At 39.9% G+C, this 21,596-nt stretch overlaps 1 protein-coding gene across 1 annotated transcript in view; it reads right to left on the bottom strand.

Annotated features, from left to right (window-relative positions):
- fkbp16 (FKBP prolyl isomerase 16) overlaps positions 1-19,893 on the bottom strand; it is a gene marked incomplete at its 3' end in the record, with an annotated part of 22,371 nt that extends 2,478 nt beyond the window's left edge. The window contains exons 1-4 of the mRNA XM_068708170.1: positions 19,324-19,893; positions 18,921-19,090; positions 17,524-17,612; positions 315-532 (exon numbers count right to left, since the gene is read on the bottom strand). Coding sequence (XP_068564271.1) covers positions 315-532; positions 17,524-17,612; positions 18,921-19,090; positions 19,324-19,798 — 952 coding nt within the window. The remainder of the gene's footprint in view (positions 1-314; positions 533-17,523; positions 17,613-18,920; positions 19,091-19,323) is intronic.
- Between the last annotated feature and the right edge of the window lie 1,703 nt (positions 19,894-21,596).

Here is a 21,596-nt window from a genome sequence, read left to right as displayed (position 1 = left end):
TTGATTAGCTTTGATTATGCAAAAGAATTAAGCAAAAACATTTATCGTGGCGCCAGGCTCAGATAGATGTGACTCTGCATGGTGACAGTGTGATTAGTGTGTTGGCAGACTGCAGGAGAGCACTAAACTGTTATGTCATTATGGGCTCATGTAGAAATGTTGTGTTTAAGGTCTCTATCAAATCCTGCGTTTTTATATTTCTAATGGATATGTGTGTGTTCATGCTCATATCAATTACTACAACACAGTCCTGGTACAGACGACGGTATGGAAATATTTTCTATGAATAAATTCAGGTTTTGACGATAGGTTACCTCTACTGCGTGTGGTTAACACATCCAGAGCCATAGAATAGGCTCTGACAGCCATGCTGTATTCCTCCCTCTGGAAATGAAAGTTTCCTCGCTCTCGTTTCTGGTTGCCAATGCGGATGCAGTCTGCGATGGGCAGAGTTAATGGGTCCGGTTTCTCTCTGACATCCAGCAGCTGGAGCTGGTAGAGTAAAGGAGCCCAGGCTGGAATATCAGGCTCCCTGCACGTAAACAAAGACAAAAAACAAACACATAATCAATATCTCTCAGAGCAAAGAGTAAAAGAGCCAAGAGCATCAAAGATTATTTAAATGAGTCAATAAATCAATCTGATTGCTGCCAGCTTCAAGAAAAGCAGAAACAAGCTGGTCAACATCCTGCAGAAGAAACTCAAAGCTTTGTAACTTGTGCAAGACATTTGATGATTGTGTTCATACAGTATGTGTTTAATGGTGGCCATATGCATCTGCTGTTAAAAATGAAGAAATCCAGAGATGACTCCATTTAGTCGAAGAGTTGAAACATTCCCATCAGGATCAGTACTGAATATTTGTGGTCTTTTGTCACGGCCTGTTTTTTAAATGTTTCGAATGTATTTCGACAAACATATGAGCATAAATACAAAATATTTGTGATATCAGAAACCAATGTACAAACTGTAAGTACATTTGTGTTCTTTTAGTTGCTCTATGTATACATTCCATTTCACCGTATCCAACAGCTCACTCACACCTTAAAATCAACACCTTTAAAAGACGTCTGAGTGACTCCGGCTCATTTAAAGCAGATAAGAATTTGAAATCGGTATGAACCTGTGAGGCAACGACGGCTTCATCTTACTTGAGAGTCACTCAGAAGAAAAGTTAATTTGGTTTTCAATCATCTGGCTCCTGTGACCACATGGCACACAATGGTCCATTATCAGTTACTCTGTGGAGGCTCTGGTTCCAAAGGTGGGTGGGTGTGTGTGTGTGTGTGTGTGTGTGTGTGTGTGTGTGTGTGTGTGTGTGTGTGTGTGTGTGTGTGTGTGTGTGTGTGTGTGTGAGAGCGTGTGTGTGTGAGAGCGTGTGTGTGTTAGAGAGAGAAGCCGAGAGGGAATGAATGCAATGACAGTTTGAGCATATTTTTTAAAAGCTGATTTTGAAGTGGCCTACATTATTGATTGTAACAAAAACAATTACAAAAATACTGCATGTTTCATGTTTAAAAACACAAAGATGATTAGTTGCTTTTTCACTGTAATAAAATCTCACAATCTTAACAATAAAAAGCTAAATCTAACTTTAAAGTAGATCCTGTCAGTTTAATGAACTCTACAAAAATCATGCAAAAGGAAGTTCAGCTTCCTGCAGACCCCACCAGTGACTGTTTGAGTGGGATAGTACAGGGAGTTGTGTTAGGTCATGAATTATTCATACTGGTTGTGTCAATGAAACAATTTATGTCTGTCTAACAGAATTAGTTGTATCCCCAGTTACTGGGAGACTGTGGGATCAGATTCCCCTTTCACCTCTCCTCTCTGGAGACCTTGTCTACTGTCACAGGAGTGTGAAACCAGCAGCTGAGCCGAGGACTCAGAAACCTGAGCCGGATCCCTGCGCTCAGGACCGGAAGAAGCAGCGTTCAGAGACACTAGCATTTATAGCCATCGATAAGTAGATTTAGGTCAGAACAATTTTTGACGGTAGCGTTTAGTCCTGTTGACTTGTTTTTGCATACCACAGCATGTTTACTAAGGATCAGAGAAGAGTTGTGTAACAGGCTTTCAAGAGCAGCAGAGAAGAAGACAGTCGACTCATTTATAAAGAACATACAGCACATGGCTTGGGTCGTACCAGGTAATGTTAGTCTTTCTAAAATGGGCCTCATGCTGCACATCTGGTGATGAGAAACAGATCCTTCTTACGTGATAATGTTGTGCGTTTTGCTGGCGTACTAAGGATGTGACACCATCACCAAATGATCCACTGCACAGCTTGTACAGCACATGGACATACTGTCGCAGTGTTGTCCTTGCATGCTTTTCTCTACCCTTATCTGAAAATATTACACAATATTCTGAGGGCTGCGTGTTATGCAACGGTGTGTGACGTATAACAATCACACACACAGTTTCCTGCCTACTGATAGTGCCTGGCTGAGAGATTAAATGGAATTCTAAGAATTCCTCTCTAAACCCACTTTTCATTTTAAGTTACTGAATAATGCACACTAAATGTTTGTTTCTTTGAAACAATTTCATACTGAGCTTGATGTCTTACCCAGAGCAGATGCAATGGAATGAGAAACCTGGCTCTCTAGTATGTCAGTTCACGGAAAAAGTCCCAAATACTGTTTCATAATATGTGTCTGAAACCATGACAGTGCTTGGTTTGTAAATAGTAACTCAGCAGCAAAACCCCTTACTCATTATCATCATTAAATATTGATTTATATTTTTTCGTAAAGAGGAAGCATCCACTTCACTGCTCATGACTCACACAGGTCCGGACACATTAAATGAGAAGTGATGAGTCATTTCTTATTAATCGATGCAGGCGCAGCTGCTTCGGTGTTAACTGCTCAAACCAAATGTGCCACATCAAAACTTCATGAATCCCAAATGATGTGTTATCCTACAAAGGAAACACAAGTCTCTCACTCACACACACACACACACACACACACACACACACACACACACACACACACACACACACACAGCCTACCTGACAATTCTTCACATGCAGGATTCAACAGGTGACCTTTGAAGCATTATGCCATTAAGCTCAGCAGCTAATGCACACACAGTAAGCAGAATACCACCACAGTATACGGAACACAGAGTTAGAATTTATGTCTGAAATAATGTGAGTCACTGGGAGTTGAGCGTCCTTCACAAGCATTAAACAAAATGGGCATGACTGGCGAGCTGTCGAAACTAATCTGAGAATGCAGGGCACTGACAGATCTATGAGGTTTACGGTGTCATGTGGGTCATTGGTGATTAGCACCACACCAGTGTGCTGCTGCGCTGAGTTCAGCCAATGAGCCCCCAGGGCCTTATTAGTGCAAACAGGAAGCGGAGTCTGGTCAGCAGGGTGAGATACCTCCACAAGATCCCAATGAAACCTGAATCTGCAACTTAAGCCCGGGTCCACGTTTTCCTAACACTGAGCTGCAGAGCCGGCCTCCTACCAGCCTCTCTCTGCTGCTCTTAAAGAGACTCATTCACTTAACACACTAACAAGATCTTTCTTAAACATGAATTTATTGATTTTATATCAAGATTTGTTTTCACGTCATTTACGGTACAATCTTCACCACTGTCTAATTAGATTTAGGTGAAACAAGTGTCCCTTAAGCAAAGCTAGTGAGCCAGGATGCACAATATCAGGACCCTGTGCGACCTAAATGGAATGAAGCCATTTCTAATGGGACTTTCCTGCTATGACATGCCAAAATATCTTCTGGATTCACGCAGTATTTCAAGATGATAACTGCTAGCTTGGTAGTCAATTAGGGGTTTTCCTGCAATGTTATATATTTGGAGTGGTTGGTTATTAGTTCAGTTAAAAAAACACATTTTACATTTCAAATTTGAATCATCATATCAGTGTTAATAATTTATGTTAGAAAAATGTATCACATGTGTATGATTATATATATATATATATATATATATATATATATATATATATATATATATATATGTATACCCCTGCAATAATATTTAATTTAGAATGATGAAATACATCATAATGAGTTGTAATTTTTGTAATTTTTCCTCGGTTTCCAACCATCTTGCAGAGAAATTACCCTGCTTGTTGCCTCATGTTCCAAACCAGAGAAAAGGTCAGTGAGACCTTCAGCAGGAGGACAAAGTCAAAGGGCTGAAGATACGAGACATTTGCGGTCTGTATCTGAGTCTCTGTAATTTCTGAAAGTCAACGTGTGGATCTCATCCACATTTGTGACCATTTTTGTGGAAAGTTTTAGTCCCTGGCTATGGCACAAGAAGATAATGTCACCATTTTTTAATCCTGCCTACAAACCTACGATTGGCTTTGTTGTTTCTTCAATTGTGAGAAGCCGTTTTCAATGAGCACCAGACCTATTTATACTGTTGGAAAAATGTGAGAGAGGTCTGAAACCAGACATAAACAATATAATTTAATAATGTAATACAAAGTAATATAAAATACAACAATATTTTATATACACCCTCAAAACTAATTTCGTCAGAGGTATTTTCTTTCAAATTTCACTGTGACCTACTTCCACAACTTTCAATAACAAACTACAGAACTTAAACAAATGTCTAATCTACATTTACGAGGCCCACCGTGCTTTTATTATCTGACATTTGTGTGATGTGGTTTTATTTCTCGTATTATGACTGACTGAACAGATCCCATTAAAAGAGAAATGTTTCCCTCTTCTTGTGTTCGTATGGATTGTGGTGATAAGGACGAGAAGCTTTCCCATCTTGTGTCATGGGAAGATATGCATTCATTATAGATGAATTTGATACATGTGTTGTGGCTTAGCAAACTTCCTCATCAAGGTGTATGATGTTGCCGATGACTCACCCTGTTATCTGTCAAGCATGCCCCTCGCCGCTCTGAATAAAAGGAAAAACTCCCACAGAGGGAAAACTGTGGTCACTTTGACGTCACTCTCTCCGTTTCAAATGATGGAAAGGCCAGTGATGCACCTCAAACTGGTTTCTATGGTTACAACCTCAGATAGTGCACTAATATACTGCATAAATGTGGTGTGCAGCTTGTATGATAATACTAAATCCAAGAGGATTTATAAGGTTGTTTATTTTTTTTACAGCAGTGAAAACAGGTCTGCTGCTGCTGACGTTGAGTGTCTGTTTTGACTCTTGGATGGACAAACAGGACCAATACAGTCGTGTAAAGGAGCTTAGCTTTAATCCAGGCATTGGTGAGACGTCACAGCTGTTTTTCCTCGCTTGCTGCAATTCTAGTTAATTTGCAGCAAAACAGCCTCGTACAGTGGAAGATCTTGAAACTAACAGTGTGAGACCTTTCAGTTGCTGCCTGCAGCATGTGCTTTCCTCTCCTTTTTGTTTTTATTTCCTCCTCCGGCAATGAGCCAATGAAACTGTGCTCGCAGGGATCAAGGGCAGCTACTGCCTACATCCTGGCTGCTGAGCTCCTCAAAAGTCCCCATATAATCTACAGCAGGTTTTCTTAGCCTGTTAAAATGAATCCAATTTCAGCCCTGGACTACCTGCAGGGTATATAGTGGCTGTTTAAATAGCAGGGATGTGCAGTTTCCAGTCCATTTCAGAGACACTCGTTGGTCACACAACTTTATTTAACCAGCTTTAAGTAATAAAAATACAATAGTTGTCTGCAGTAGGCAGGGTAAAAGGCAGTGCCTTGTGTAAATGGGTCTATTTGAAACATGAAGGTGTGAGTACAGAAAACATGTGAGAACACCATTAAAAGGGACAGTTCATGTGTTTTTGAAGGGGAGTTGTATGTTTTACCTACAATAGATGGTGTTTGGAGAAACAGACAGAGCACAGGAGCAAAGTACTGCTGTGGATGAGGCGGCAGCAAACCTTTAAAAAAAATCAATATCAGTGTAAATGTACGCTATAATTAAAATATTTTCTGACATGAAACTGAAGTTAAAGTGAAACTTATACTGGTTTTGTGGCTTTGAAGAGAGCATAGATAAGTTTCACTTTCGTTTCAGTGACTTATCAAGTTATTAGCTTACAATTGCATACATAGTGCCCTATTAGCGGGCATTCAGAACAAAAGCAGCCCCGCATTAAAACAACACACGGTGCTGTGTTGGTGGGGGCATGTCGCTTCAGGTATCAGTGAGATGAAGCAATATGATTCAGGAAGTCCAGTTGGAGGACCAATAATCATCAGGCACCAAAACATTACACAGCAGTTTATAACACTATGAGACAATATCTCTAGAAAGTTACCACAGCAGCAATTTATGTTTGTTCATGATGTTTGCGAAGCAAACAGTAGAGGCACTCTGTTCATGGTACAAATAATCCACAAGGAATGTGTGCTTGCATTTATTTGATTGGACAGCTCAGATGTTAGCTTAAGTTTGATTCTCCAGTTTTTATGAAATGTTCGACTTTCTTCACCAACCATTTGTTTACTTCATCTCTTTTATCACGTGATGAACAATAAAAATGTTTATCCATCATAGCAAGTTTTTGATCATTTTTTCAAGTCAAATCAAATTCAAATCTGAGAGCAAATGTATCAATTTAATTAGACTGATATCAACTGTGAGCTCCACCTCTCTGCAGTGAATAAGTGAGTGAGTGAAGGAACGAGGGAAGTTAAAAGTGTTTAAACAAAACAAAAGCTTTACTCAAGGTTGACTCACAGGTGAGCCGGCCAAGTTTCAGTTTCTACCTGATGCAATGATCTGAAACCTCTCACAGGTTTGGGCTCTGATCTGTGTCAGAATCAAGATGAATAATTCCTCAAAAAACAAAAGTTCAAAGCTTTTGGTGTGCATTATGGTGGATGAGAGCAATCTGTCTTACACAGAAATACATCACCTGAGGTAATTTTCTAGAATATCAGCCTCGCTGTTATCTGTGGAAGATGTCTTATCCCGGGATTGACTCTAAATCTAAAATCAATCAATACGAACAAGCAGACGTCTCTGAGGTGTGCACGGTGCGGTCAAGTGGCCATTTCTCATGCAGCCGCGGGGAGTGAGGTTTAGTTTCAGTGGATTCTCAGCGAGGTGAATGTGAAGCTGTAGTGAACGGCAATGACAGCTCGGATCTTTCTTTGCACAGACGTTATGTCTACTGATTACATAAACCGAATCTCTGCCAGTTTTAGGTTTCACTTGTGAACTTCAAAGCTTTCTAAGTTCCTACAAATTCTGAGCGAGGAGCCAAAAATCCTGCTCTTTGAAAGATGAAAGTCCTCCTCTTCCATTATGATTATACTCCACATAAAATGTCTGTCTACTTCAGCGGACATATGAATCCCCGAATGTTGCAGGGGTATTTTGTGCCATGTATTTAGATGAGCAATTTAATTTGCACTCAGATCAAAAATGTCTTTTTTTTCCATAAAAATTTGATTTTGACATAAAATATGCATTCGTTATCATTCTACAGGGTTGCTGTTTGCCTCCCTCAGAGGTTACAGAGTTGTGAACAGTAACGTTTGTGATCACAAGCGGCTCATTGCTTTGTTTATGACATTCAGGTAGGGGAATAAATGTCATAAAGAGATATTGATCAGAAATTAATTTCCCTTCTAAGTCCGAGCTGTCACACATGCATGTGCTGAAACCAGATAACTCCCACCGAGAAAATGTCACTGTGTCTTGAATATTGTTTTGCAAATTGAGCACACAACAAACGGACAGCAGCTATCACGCTCCCTGACTGATGATTTAATGAGCAGCATTTGCACCTGTACAGATACACCTGGCCTTCATGTCTTTAATGTTTAACATATCTGATGAGTAATTTACAAGCACATACATTATGTACACATGTTGACTTTCTGACGTTGTGTACATCAAACAAAAACATCATCATTATCATTCAGTCACCCTCCTGTCATATCGCTGTCCACAAGAAATAGGACTGCCTCGGTGTGTGTTTGTTATCTAACCAATAAAGATCCAGCTTCCTTTCAGCAGCAGCCGGCTCTACCTCCTTGTGCAGCCTGCGAATCAATAGCAGCCCATTGAACTCATGACTTATTAGTCAGGTTGTCACGGAGGAGCAGCCGGCGTCTGCTGGCCGAGTAAAGAAAATGTAGCAGGGCCATTAGCACAATCCTTTAGTCTTTCTCTCTGATGGCTGAGCACAGCAGTGAGACCTGGAGCATCAATCCTCTCGAAGAGCCACATTTCTAAAGAACGGGCTTGACCAGAGCCAGTGGTAATGGCATAGGTCACTCTTATTATTGAGTGCTTTGAAAGCAAACACAAGCAGCCCATTTACAAGAAATTTCAGTCTGTTTTTGCTCTTATTTTATATGCAAACTGATTTGTTTTCTTGCACAGATAATGCAGTCTTACATGAGATTGTATTGTCCTTCACCATATGGAATGACAATATGAAACATAACCACAGTGCAACTAATCCCACCAGTGCTATCAAACCACTAAGATTGTTTAATTTAAAATGGAATAGTAAATCACTTCAGCTTAATCACTGCACATCTGATTTTAATTTTGCAGTGAGGACGTCAGTGGGAGTCTGCCACTCATTAACTTTGAGAAGAATATTTTGAAAGCTGTGTGTGTGTGTGTGTGTGTGTGTGTGTGTGTGTGTGTGTGTGTGTGTGTGTGTGTGTGAGTGTGTGTGTGTGTGTGTGTGTGTGTGTGTGTGTATCTGCTAGACTGCTGCAGATGACTGATGACGAAGCAGTGACGTCTCTGTGAGATGACTCACACGCCACGTCCCCACTGACGGTACCTCTTTATCACCCGAACACAAACACACACACACAAACACACACACCTAAACACACACACACACACACACACACACACACACACACACACACACACACACACACACACACACACACACACACACACACACACACCAGTGCCACTTGTTACTCTGCTACAGATCTCCTTCTTCTGGCTCACAGACAGACACATCCTCACATCCCTCCCCAGCAGCAGCAGCACAGCTGCTGTACAGACACATATGCTTATTTCCTCTGCCACATAACATGATACATTGAGCATCGATACAGACTTTTTTAAACTGCATGTGTGTTCACAGTGTGTCACTGTCTTCCCCCACTACCATCCCATCTGCTCCAAAAAATATGGGTTCACGAGTTGTCCAGACAGTCTGCCTGAGCTCCTTACAGACATTGCATTATTTTGTAGTTTTAAATGTGTATGTAAAATTATAAAATCATAATAAGAAGTGACTTCTTAGAGCCACAAATGACAAGTGGGACTGGGTGGTCCTGGAAGTCAAAGATTGCCAGACACAGCTTCTGTTTTTCAGCAATGACGAGGGGGATTGAAAGCAGCTATGAATACAAAAGCCGTAGGTACATAAACAAAACAGGAGAGTCAGAGCCGGTCTATGCTTGAAACAAACTAACTCGTACAACATGTTGTAGGCAAAAGTGTCTATAGCTGTTGTTGATGTACAGAGGGGTGTGACGCAATGTACACATCGGCCTAAAGGCACATTTTTGGTCAAACTTTAGACCTATACGTGAAAATTTATGAAAATATTTTTGCAACGTAAAAAAACTAAATAGGGGTCTACAGCCATGTAGCGGCTGTACTTAGACACACCACTACTTTGAGCTACATGCTAAAATCAGCACGCTAACATGACACAATCACAATGCAGTGCTAACATTCTGTTGCTAAGCAAGGGAAATGTTTACCCAGATGACCATCTTAGCGTTAATGTGTTAGGATGCTAACTTTTGCTAAGTAGTAGTAAACAAGCTGATGCTGACAGAAAGGTCATTAGTTTTAGTATTTGGTGATAAACCAAAATATCGGGCCTGATAATGTAGCTAGAACAAAGTTAGCAATTCATCCTGAAGGGGACACCAAATGTGTGCGTACCAAATTTTGTAGCCATCCATCCAGTAAGCTCAAGAAAATAAAATATATTTCACTTCATACTTCATGGTGGTGCTGCTTTGGGATCACCAAAGTCTGTAGGAGTAATTCTCTGAGAACAGTAAATGTCAGTACATAAAACTTTCGCATGCTTTTACGATCCAAAAAGCACTGTTTTTACGGTAAAGGTTTTCAAATAATCAAGTTTTTTATTTTTTTTGCTAGCTGGTGATAGATGTAAAAATATGCATTTACAATACTTCAAAAATCACATCTGCAACTGTTTTATGAGGAAGGAAATGCATTCAACACTTGACCTCAACAACACACGTACTGAATGTAAATGTAACTTTGTTTGTTTACAACTAAAATAAAGGATCTGCATAAGTTGTTGGGTTTGCAGGTGAAGCCGGCAGGTGAAAAAATGGAGAACATGGCCGTTAACAGTGTCAGTGTACGGGAGGGACTGAGAGGGACTGCTACAGCTAGTAGACAGGTTTGTCTCATCTCCAAGGATTTAAAAAAATAAATTTTAAAAGATACAGCAATATAAGACACAAGATAAGACTAATAGACTTTTCATCAACCACTATGAACTTGTAATTGCTGAAATATAAATGTCCTGTGGTGGTTTGGCCAAATTTTTAGTTGTTTTTGTTGCCATGTCAATCCCAATGGGAAGCACTTTTCATTACGCTGAGTGACCTGTTTGCTCTCATCTGTTGCCTTATGTAGCGGTGTGTTTACATAAAACATTGAAGGTTTTAATTTGATTAAAATCACGCATCATGTCTAAAGGACAATGACTGCAATGCAAAAGGTAATTTGGGTATCCAAATAGGGACAAAAAGGGGACAAAAATAAATTAAGGATACATTTTAACAAATCAAAGCAAAATGCAATGCAAAATCAACTTTATGCCACCAGTAAAGTGGTATCTACTCTAAAAATACACTACCTACCTTAAATTCAATAAATGCATATTTCAGTTGAGGAGATTTACTGTCCCACTAAATACCCCGTGACCACGGAAAGCAGAAGTAGATATAACTGAGGGCAGTGCTATAAGGCTGTGTCGATGAGAGAGATAAGCCTGCTAGCAGTAGGGGAAAAAGGTAAACATCCAAGGAGATTAGATGAGGGACATGCACTGTTCAAACACTGGTCTGAGTGGCAAAGTAATGCTGCGGTGCTAAAACAACCCACCATCTAGTTTTCAGAATTTAAAACAGAGTATTCAGATCAGATTTAATTCATACATTTCTTTTAAGCTTTAGGTCAACACATGAAGCTTCAAACTAATGTGGGAGTGTTTTTGGCAAACAGGAGAGCCAGGAGAGCCTAAGCCTGATTTTATCTGGAGCGTGCTACAGCTGTCGCTGCTTGCTGGCCTGCTCCTGGAGCGTGAGGTCTGGGTGTGGTTTCTCGTCAGCCTGCTGCGTCAGGAAAGAGACACACAGAGGCCAAAAGCTACAGTCAAACTTGTTTATAGGTCCCAGGACCATGCAACAAGTTGTTGCTTGAATCCTGAGAGGAAACAGCAATGTGGAGAAGAATGGTTTATCATTATGTTTTCCACAGTTCTCAAAGGTCGCATTATTCATTTGACCCAGGTGGCGATGAGTCACACTACCACCAGCACAGAGAGGAACTCCACCTCACAGATTTTATGTGCAGACAACATGCTTACGTATCTGGAGACAGGGGAGGAGGGCTCGTGTACACAAAGTGACAGACACCAGTACAACTTTGTGGCAAGTGAGTCACTGTACCTGTCTGCTGGCGAGTGCTCCGTGTAATGAAAAGCAGAACTGCCAGTTCTTTGTTGTATCATGTTACGTTTGGTGACAAGAGGACAGAATGGTTTATAAGAAGAGGAAGAATACAAGATAATCACAAAACGCCAAAACTTCTGTCAAGTAAATCACTGTGACATCAATCACATTTGACAATGGCAGCTACGCCTATAAGTGTCCTTACTCATCATCAGACTTGATCCCATTGATCCCATTTCTGGCTTAACACTTTCTCACGTTGCCTCTTTGCTTTTTGAATCTCTCGGCCTGCATACCTTTCTGCCCTGACAAATGTCACTGTTGCCTTTTTCAACTGCATTCCCCGCTGGATATGGGTGTGCCTCCGAGGAGAGAGACTTCCACACTTGCCAACTTCTTCAAGAGTGTCAACAAAGATTCCCCTTGAGCAAATTCACGAGAATATGTTTCACTAGCACACAAATTCCAATGAAATATGTTTTATTTAACAATTAGTTTTGATACAGGCTGGATGTTCCGCAGGTCAAATTAATTGTGAACTGATCCACATTTTGCAATGACGACATTCCTATCCAACAGTTCTTGAGACATATTACTTTGGACTAAAGAGATGGACAAACTAAAAAATTGACCCATGATCAAACAATCAATAATTTTGTTTTGAGAAGCAGACAGTGCACAAAATATTTGTACAATTGTATGACTATTAAAAATTAGCAAGGTTGCCAATAGGTATGTAAAGACATTCATGTTCCCCAGAGGATTAATCCTATTGAATGTATTGATCCCTTGGCTTTTCCTCTATCACTAAAAATTAGATTGACATTTGTGGTTTTTAAGTGAAATATCTAAATATATATGTTGGATACATCGCCGTGACATTTGGTGCACACATTCATGGTCCCCTCAGGATGAATCATAATAACTTTTGGTGATCCTCTAATGTTTCCTCTAGTGTCATCAAAATACCTGGATGGGCATTCCCATCAGCATCACCTTTCTTTGTGTTTAGTGGTAAGTAGCAAATGTTAGACTATAGGTGAACATGGTGAACATCTGTCATCGTTAGCATGCTGACGTCTTGTTTGGGTGTCTATGATTATTTTCAAATTGCCTGATTCCTGAAGAAATAGTTAAATTGTTTTACTTATGATTCAGTGTTCTAGTTTTTTGGATGCTATTTTTTAGTATTAATGTCAGACAACCTGTCTCAGTCTTGATAAATGGAAAAACGTCCAGGATTTTATCAATCTATTCTTATTGTCAATAAACCAAACCAAATGACAAAACCAAGCACACACCTTGATGTATTTACACCTACACTATTTTAAACATCAGACACTATTTACGTGCACACTATGACAGCCTGGCAGTCGCACAAAACAAAAAAAATCACATTAAAATGTACTTCCTACTAACAGATGATGAATATTATGCAATAACCATCAATCATCGATTTAACAGTGCTTTCCCATGAACTACAGCTTCACTTAACTTGCTCCAACCTGCCACTGTTCTGCCGAATCAGTAAGCCTGGTGTAATCAAGGCTCTAACAGCCATCAGGCCCACCTCGCCTGGGGTCAAAGAGAGGGAGATTCCTCTCTCTCCTCCCCCAGCAGGGCTTGTTTGTTCAGAAACTGACAATGATAGCCATCTGGTGTGTCTCCAAAGTGTCTCTACTTTTCTAATAAATTCTGTTTGTTTAGTAAGTGATTATCTATACTTGCATGTTGTGGTTCACTCACACAATTCAGAAAGGAGACATTGTCCTGAGAGTCAGTTTCCGGTCTCTATGTCGCTGAGTCTATTAACTCCAAAGGGTGAAATGAAAATTAGCACAAATTATGACCAATTCTTGTACTCCATAGTCACTAAAGTAAATATTGGACCATTTTTCACAACCCACATATCCTCAGATCATTCTGACACTAAAATGGCATTTTCCAGACAGACAAATCAGTAGAAAATTAACTTTGTTGGAGACCGTTTTCTGTCTCAGTGACACTCACAAGATATTGCAACCTACATTTCTGAATGCCGTAGCTAACTCCTATTTGTAATACTAAATATGGCCCTTGTCTGTGTAAATAACATCTGTTAGCAACAGAAAATATAAATACATCATATAAATATAACCTAATATACTTTCATCTATCCACACAACGTTCACAACACTTCCAAGCGGGGTGGCAGATAGGGTCGGAGGCAAACACAGATGTGGAACTTAATCTGTTGGTTCACACCATGGATGTACAAAGAGAATATTCTTTTTCCCAATGTAAGTCTATCGGGAAAAGTCTTTTTGGCACCATGTGACGGACACGGAAATTGTAATTCCACTGTTTGGTCAGTATGTAGAATTTGCTTCGAAGCTTGGAGCTGTTCCTGTGGGTTTGGTCACTACAAGTAATTTATTATTATTATGTTTTATTCCATGTGGGATACACCAGGATTCAACTTTGGGTCCCGTAAAGTCCTTTCTGTAGATGCTACCAATAGACTGTGGGGTAAATTTACCAACTCCCATATTTGTATGCCTTATTGTATTGTGACAGATTCATTTTTTTTTTTACTCTGCTTTAGCTTTTACTTCATTTGTGCTAGTTTCGATTTACCAATATGTCATTTGTGGTTGATTTACACTAAATGTAGCCTTGGCTAAACTTCAGGTTTAATCATACATATCACACAATCCCATTGTGACATGTTAATGCAACAGTAGAACGATTAATTGGCTGACACGGTACATCTGGACTTGGATTAAACTATTAATTTAACTACGACACATCCCAGTGGTCTAATTAACTCTAGTTCAACATGTGCCACTGAAGTAGTTCTCATTCGTGCAAAGATTTAAAGTACACCAACACCTTTACTGCCAGCAGCGGGATTTAAGCCTCTGTTTATGCTTGTTGACAGCCAGCCAAACTAACCTTACAGCACACCATTGCAAGTCTTTAAATGTGTTATGTGGCGTTTCACATACGGCTAGAAAGAAATTATTCAGAAAATAAAGCATCTGCCATTGACACTAAATGTTGACTTTGGGGTGGTGCAGAGCTGATGAGGCAGACTAGGAGTTTATGAGTGTTAAAGTTTGGCCTGTCCAGAGATCAACAGATGTTAGCCACCACTGCTCTTTGATAATGACTTGCCTGTTGAGGGGAGCCAGTTTGTGTATGCCTCAGTTAGGGAATAGCTTTGACGTATGCTGCGGTTCCTCAAAAAGGCGAGTGTGATGTCTTTTGTCACCTCTCCCCTTTCGAATGCTTTAATGTCACAGGAAACATGTCAGAGATTATTTCTGTCGATTGAGTCCTGACCAGCTTGTCCGTTGTAATCAATCAGGTAAAAGCTCCAGACTTTTCTGGGGGTTTTATTGTCTTTGTATTCACATTTTGAAGGAGTTGCAGCTCAGCCCATCACCCACACACCAAGCTACAGACCACTCCACTGTGCTGTGTTTAATCATACTGTCTGACACGCTTTGCACACTGTTCTGATAAATAACTGTGAAGTGCTCTTAGCAGCACTGTTTGCAACAGGCAACTGACAGAGTTCAATCAATGCCTCTGCCAGAAAACACAGAGAGGCTAATGAGATTTCCCTCATTGTCTCTGATTTTACAGCACAGACACGCTGTGACTGTCAAATCTACACTGAAAAATGATGTATGTTTATGCTTGAGATACTTTGTGTCAGCTTATTTGCTCAAATAATTGTTTTATTAAATAGTTTTATATTAACTTCAACAAGCAGGTCTGGCAACATGCCATGATTGAGAAGTTAGAAGCTCTGTGACATATTAAAAACACTTATTCTCATTCTGTCCATTAGTTAGATGAAAACACCAATACCCATCTCATGTCTATATGGTAAATGAAGCTACAATGAGCAGCCTGTCAACTTAGCTCAACATAAAGGACTGTAGACAGTGGGGAAAGAGCAAGACTAACTCTGTCCAAAGGTAACAAATAATGCTATAGTCACCAAACTTTTTTTGCATGACCAGTGACTTCTTGGAGACTCTGCTCAGAAAGCTCAGAAAGAAATAGGTTTGCAGATAATTGTAACAAAACATACACATTTTATATACTTCAGTTTTTGTCCGGACTAAACAAACAAGATCCAACATGGTAAAGAGTAGATGTTCTTGTAGGCATTTCTTCCTGTTTCTACTCATTATGCTAAGCTAAGCTAGCTTACAGACATTTTTTCATCTAACTATCAGCAAGAAAGAAAATAAATGTATTTCCCAAAAGTTTTCCATTATCGGATGACGTGTTTTTTTATCTTGGAGTTTAGTTGAGTTTGTAACATGCTATATTATTACATGTGTTCTTGATATTCCCACTCACCATACCGAAGTATTAACAAATGCATTTAGCTTCAGTGACCAGAGAAAATTACATTCTGAGCAACCAGTAACCTCTGTAAGTAAATCATGTTTAAGGAGTTGGCATGAAGCTCTGATTGTATACCTTCTGACTTGACAGCACACAACCCTAATCAGCTGCATCAAAACAATCATTAACTAACCTCCCGTTGCCTTCTTCTTTTTCTCTGCCTCCTTCTTTAACACACAACAGAGGGCGAGAGTCTAGACAACACCTAGGAGACTCCTCACTCTCACCTCGCAGACCCCATGTCCCATCATCCCCTTCACAGAGCTCCTGAATACAAACAGGACCTCACACACAGCACACAGAGGAGACTGAAACAGTATAGCACACACACTGGAACGAAAAAACTTTCACAACACAATGTTCAGCACATTTGCACATTGTGTTGTCAACAACGTTCAAATGGACTGTGTTTTACTTTCAGCCTGTAAAAATGGATGAATTTAGCCCTGAGTCCTGCACCCTTTTAAGGCTTTTATGGCCCCATGATAAATCTGGGTGCATGTTTCATTTTATGCATTACTCCTCTGTACAGCTACTCTGTTAATGGTACAGTATGTCCTACATACAGCTGAATGGACTTTTTTATATAACTGCTCAGCAAATGTCCTCCAAACTGCAAGCAGATACTTTATTTTTTTTTTCTCCCCTGGCGTTCTATATTTGCAACATTTGGTGCTGTCCACTCACAGAGCCCACATGGCTGTAAATTGGAACTATCTAATAATGTTTAATTTACTCTGATGGGTGTGGGCTTACATACACACTGGCATGGAGTTGTTATAATCACTTTCAGAATTAAATTAATGGCCACAATTCAGCTGTTTATGAAAGAGCTTAACATACAGAATATTACTGTCTGTTTAAAAAGTCTTTTAACAGCGATAACTACAGAAAGTAATTTGCTACAACATAATAAACTAGTGAACCAATTAAATCACATTTAACACATTTGCTTTTTCGTTTTTCCTCCAATCACACCTCAAAAAAATTATGTTTTTATGGATATGTGTCACAATCTCATCAAATCAATGTTGTACATTAATGTCTTCTTCTCACGTGTTCAGGTTATCTAAAGTAAACATTAAACTATAAACAATGGGGTTTCTTCACACCAATCTTCTCTGTGTTTATACTGGCTCTTTAATGGTGTAAAGGTCATAAACCTGAGCCATTGGCCGTAATATAAGTGGTGTCCTCCCATAGGTTGTGAGGTTACAAGCACACCATTGATAGGCTGCCTGTGAATGGTGTTTGGAGGAAGCCATCTGCTCCTGTTTATGGTTCATTAACCCCGCTACCCCTGGATAGCCAGGCTGCCCTCACAGCAACAGGTACAAGAAGCCAACTTGAATACAAAATATATATCTGACCAAGTCTTTTTTTCTGCTTCAACATGCTCCTTAATTCAATAGGTCATCATTAAACAACAATAACTGGAAAATCCTTACCTTCCCAGAAGTCCATAGGCATACAGTGAATCTGCCAGGAGTAATGTGATCTCACCCTTTTGCATGGACATGACACACTCCTCCAGGGCCTACAGGTGTCAAAACACAACATGTTACTGAGAGGACTGACAGAGCTTTTTACATAATTACACTAAATACATTTAAGCATAACTTTGTTTTGTGCATTTCAATGTCCTTTATTGACTAAACATCAGATTTTTCAAGCATGTGGACCAGCTCTTTAACCCTGCTAGCTCTTAGGATGACCGTGTAGGTCAGTCGTTTAAGACTGAAATACCTCAACAACTATTGGACCGTCATAAAATGTGGTGCATATATTTATGGTTCCCAGAGGATTAATCATAATGATTCTGACTTTTCAGCTAGCTCCACCATGAGGTTGACAAAACTAATGACATTCCTAACAGCCTCAGCTGCACTTTCTGTTATTAAGATGGCGAACAAGGTAAACATTGCACCTGCTTACCATCAACATGTTAGCATTACCATTGCAATGCTAGCATGCTGATGTCAGCATTTGGCTTAAAGTGCCTTAAATTTGCATTCTTTCTACTGACCATCAGGGGGCAACTCCTCTGGTTGCAAAAAATAAGTCAGATTGTATCGAAGTCTATGAGAAAATGACCCTACTCCCAATTTGATTGTCTTAATCGCTAGTTTCAATCTTCCATTTAGTAAATTATGGTCCTATTAAGAGTAAAACAGATGATAAAACAGGGTATGGTTCAGAACAGCAGTCCACAAACCAATAGGGGACATATTTTACATCCACTTCTTATATACAATCTAGAGTTGTACCAAAGTACAACCTCACAGAGCTGCCAGCATGTCTGCAGAAACCCATCGGTGATCGGCTTGATGAGGGGTTATATTTCTGGGGTTCTGGTGTAGCCAGCCGATACCCGGGCCAAGACTTCCTTTGCCGTGCACTGCTCGTTGTTTACATTCCGATTAGCAACTTGAGATGAGTGACTAGAGTTGGAGTTGAGAGACCACCTGTACGACCAGATTGTTTCACAAGTAGCCAGTTTACAAGCTAATTATAGACCAATAAAAATCTAAATAACCATTAGACGATAGCCAATGAGTTCCAAGATTGCATTCTGCCTCTTTTGCTTTCCACACGCACTGTTAACCTGCATTCAACCAAAGCCTGCTCGAACCTTATTAGTTCATACTACTTTGTCTACAAACGGAAACCACAACGCTCTAGATACCAAAATCTTGTCCCGTTTCATGCATATGAATGCAGAATCTGTTTATGGAGATTAGTCTGCAGACTCTTATTTGTCTATTTTCACAGTCTCTATTGGTCACTATTGAAGTGTGATGTAAACACGATAAACTATGCTGTCCGAGAAAACTGAGGAGTTTACCTGGTTTACATCTCCCTCTCCAATAACGAAGACAAGCTTGCCGTCCTTCTCCACCACAGTGCGGTCCTCCAGGACACATTGCATCTTCACAGTAACCGCTTGGCCCCAGGTCGGGCTCAGGGTGTGCGGGGCCCCGAACTCCACCACCTTCTTTCTCAACAGCCGGTCCTCTGCGTGAGGAAAGAAGAGAAGGTCATGCAGGAGGAAGCAGGGTTAATCTGCATGTTGGTGGTAACACATGCTCAGAAACACGCCAAGCTTGAGGTCAGTCACATTTTCGTCACTTTACTTCTTTTGTGGTTTTAATCCAAAATCAAATATAAGATTTAACTAAATAGAAGCACAAGTTACTATGCAACATTACCAAAACCAAGTCTAAAGTGATTCAATGATGCATCCTCACCTGTGATTTCCTGCCAATCGTCTGCCACAAACAGCTCCTCAAAGGTGGAGGAAGTCCACTCGACCGTCACATATTCTGGAAAGAGACTCTCTGCTGAGCTGTCTCTCTCCAACACATCATCCTCTGTTGATGGGTCTTGAAATCTCACCATCTTCCAGCTGTTTGTTTTTTTCAGTTTCCTCCGCTCCTTGCATTCTGTGTCTCCACTTTGCTCAGGATCAGAGGCTTTTTTTACCTCTGCGTTTTTACTCTCATCTGCACAGCTCTCTGTTTCAGCCTGCTCTTTCCCTCTCAGCTCCTTGCCTTCCTCTGCAGGCCCACAGGGCAGCTCGGTGTGACTGACCCCATCAGCATGCTCGGATACGGCCTCTCTTACCTCAGGCACTGTACGCTCCACTGCAGGGTCTTCTTCATGCTCTCCACAACATGGCTCTGTCTCCATTTCACTGCAGAGAGCGATGGACACCACCTGCATTAGCCTCCAAAAGAGAAGATCCTCCTTGTTCGAGCCAATGTTCCACTTAAGCGCAGGTTAGTAATTCTGTTGTAAGCCAACTTCTGCCACCTTGACTCTGTCAAAACAAATAGAATATCTCCATGAAGTAAAAATCCATGTTGTGTTTCATTAAATCCAACTCAGAAGGCATCCCTAAACCCTGCCTTCATCTACAGTTTTAATAAAAAGCTTTGTCTTGCCTGCAGCTTCGTAGTTTCTGCAGTTCTGTTGCACCGTGACCTCCTCTCACTCCTGCTTGTGTCCGTCTTAGTCTACATAGTCCAGTGATGTGGCAGCAACCAAAAATGATCAATATAAAGAAACTGTGCAACGCAACAAAGCACTCCCAGTCGGCAGGCTTGTGCACTGGTAATCTGCAGGATTAGAAGAGAAAAACCTAATCTGCCAGAACGTCTATAAGCTTCTTAATGACTTCACTGTCGTGCCCCACAACGCAGTTTCCATGAATGCAGTCTACCAATAAGATCCCAGGAGATATAAACTATAACATAATTTGCTTTGAGTTGTGTTGGGAGATTTTTATTTTCCCTTTTCAGGAAGTGCCACCACACTAACAACCTGCAGGCTGTAAAACTGACACTAGATTACAGATTAAATATACCTTTTTAAGGTGTAAAACTGCGTGTGGATAAACAACTCATGTTGTGTCTAAACTGTATATACAACATGAGCTGTTAACAAAGAGTTCATTTGGGTATATTCACAATTAGTCTTGAAAACTGAAAACATTTCTTTGTTTTTAACCCATGAAGGTTATTAAACTATTTGCTTTTGTCAGGTTTATCAAGAAACTAAATAATAATATATTCTAATACAGATACATGTTAAACTATTAAGTATTTAACTAGGAAGGGTTTGTTCTTTTCATTGGTGCATATTTAAGTACGACTCAGATGTACAAACATCTATTGTATATTTGGAGTTTGAGCTAGCCAGGTTTAATTGACAGTTTTAGGAAAAGTGAGGTTCATGTTAAGAACTTCTAATGAGTTTTATCCCATAATTAAGATCACATCATACATTAATCTAAAATCTGAAGTCTTCTGGCCCTAAACCAGATGTGTTACCTAAAAACATCAACTTGTTCACAGGGTGATAACGGGATTGAGACACCGATTTAAATGTCACAAGACTGTTATTAAGGCATTAGTAGACATTATGAATGTGTCATTTTCAGCAAATGAATAACACAGAAAATGTTACCCAGTTGTTAAAGTTATTCCTCACTGTACGTTTTACTAAAGGAAATGACAAAAATAACAAAATATCACACATTATATCAAGTATTGATTTGTCATGTCACTGCAGGAGCAGTAGACTAATTTAGACAGAAAACATGCCCCAGCCATATTGTCAATAAACACTGTTTTACTGACTGGGATGCTCCTCTTTAATCCACATCCAAAGCATGTTGTCCATCAGGGATTAAATTAATCAAAATTCCATATTTGTCTTTCAATTTCTCTGACACAGAGAAATAATACACAAACCGCAAGTAAAGTTCTTACACAAGTACTCTTTTACCATACTTGGGTACTTTTATCAAGAGACAAATATCATACTGTTTATGCATACTAGTCTAAAACATTAAAATGCTGCTTACACATTATCATACTTCAGATATATCGATTCATAATTTTAGTAACATTTTAAGCAAAAATGCCAACCTTCTCATAACAACTTCTAAAATGTGAAGATTTACTTCTTTTTTTGTGTGTAAACTGAATATCTCTAGGTTGTGGACTGCTGGCCAGCG

Source organism: Cebidichthys violaceus, unplaced genomic scaffold, assembly GCF_023349555.1.
Source record: "Cebidichthys violaceus isolate CVI_PGR_0920_01 unplaced genomic scaffold, fCebVio1.0.p SCAF_137, whole genome shotgun sequence".
Classification (NCBI taxonomy): domain Eukaryota; kingdom Metazoa; phylum Chordata; class Actinopteri; order Perciformes; family Stichaeidae; genus Cebidichthys; species Cebidichthys violaceus.
The sequence above is the reverse complement of the archived record's forward strand: the minus strand, read 5'-3'. Positions and strand labels throughout refer to the sequence as shown.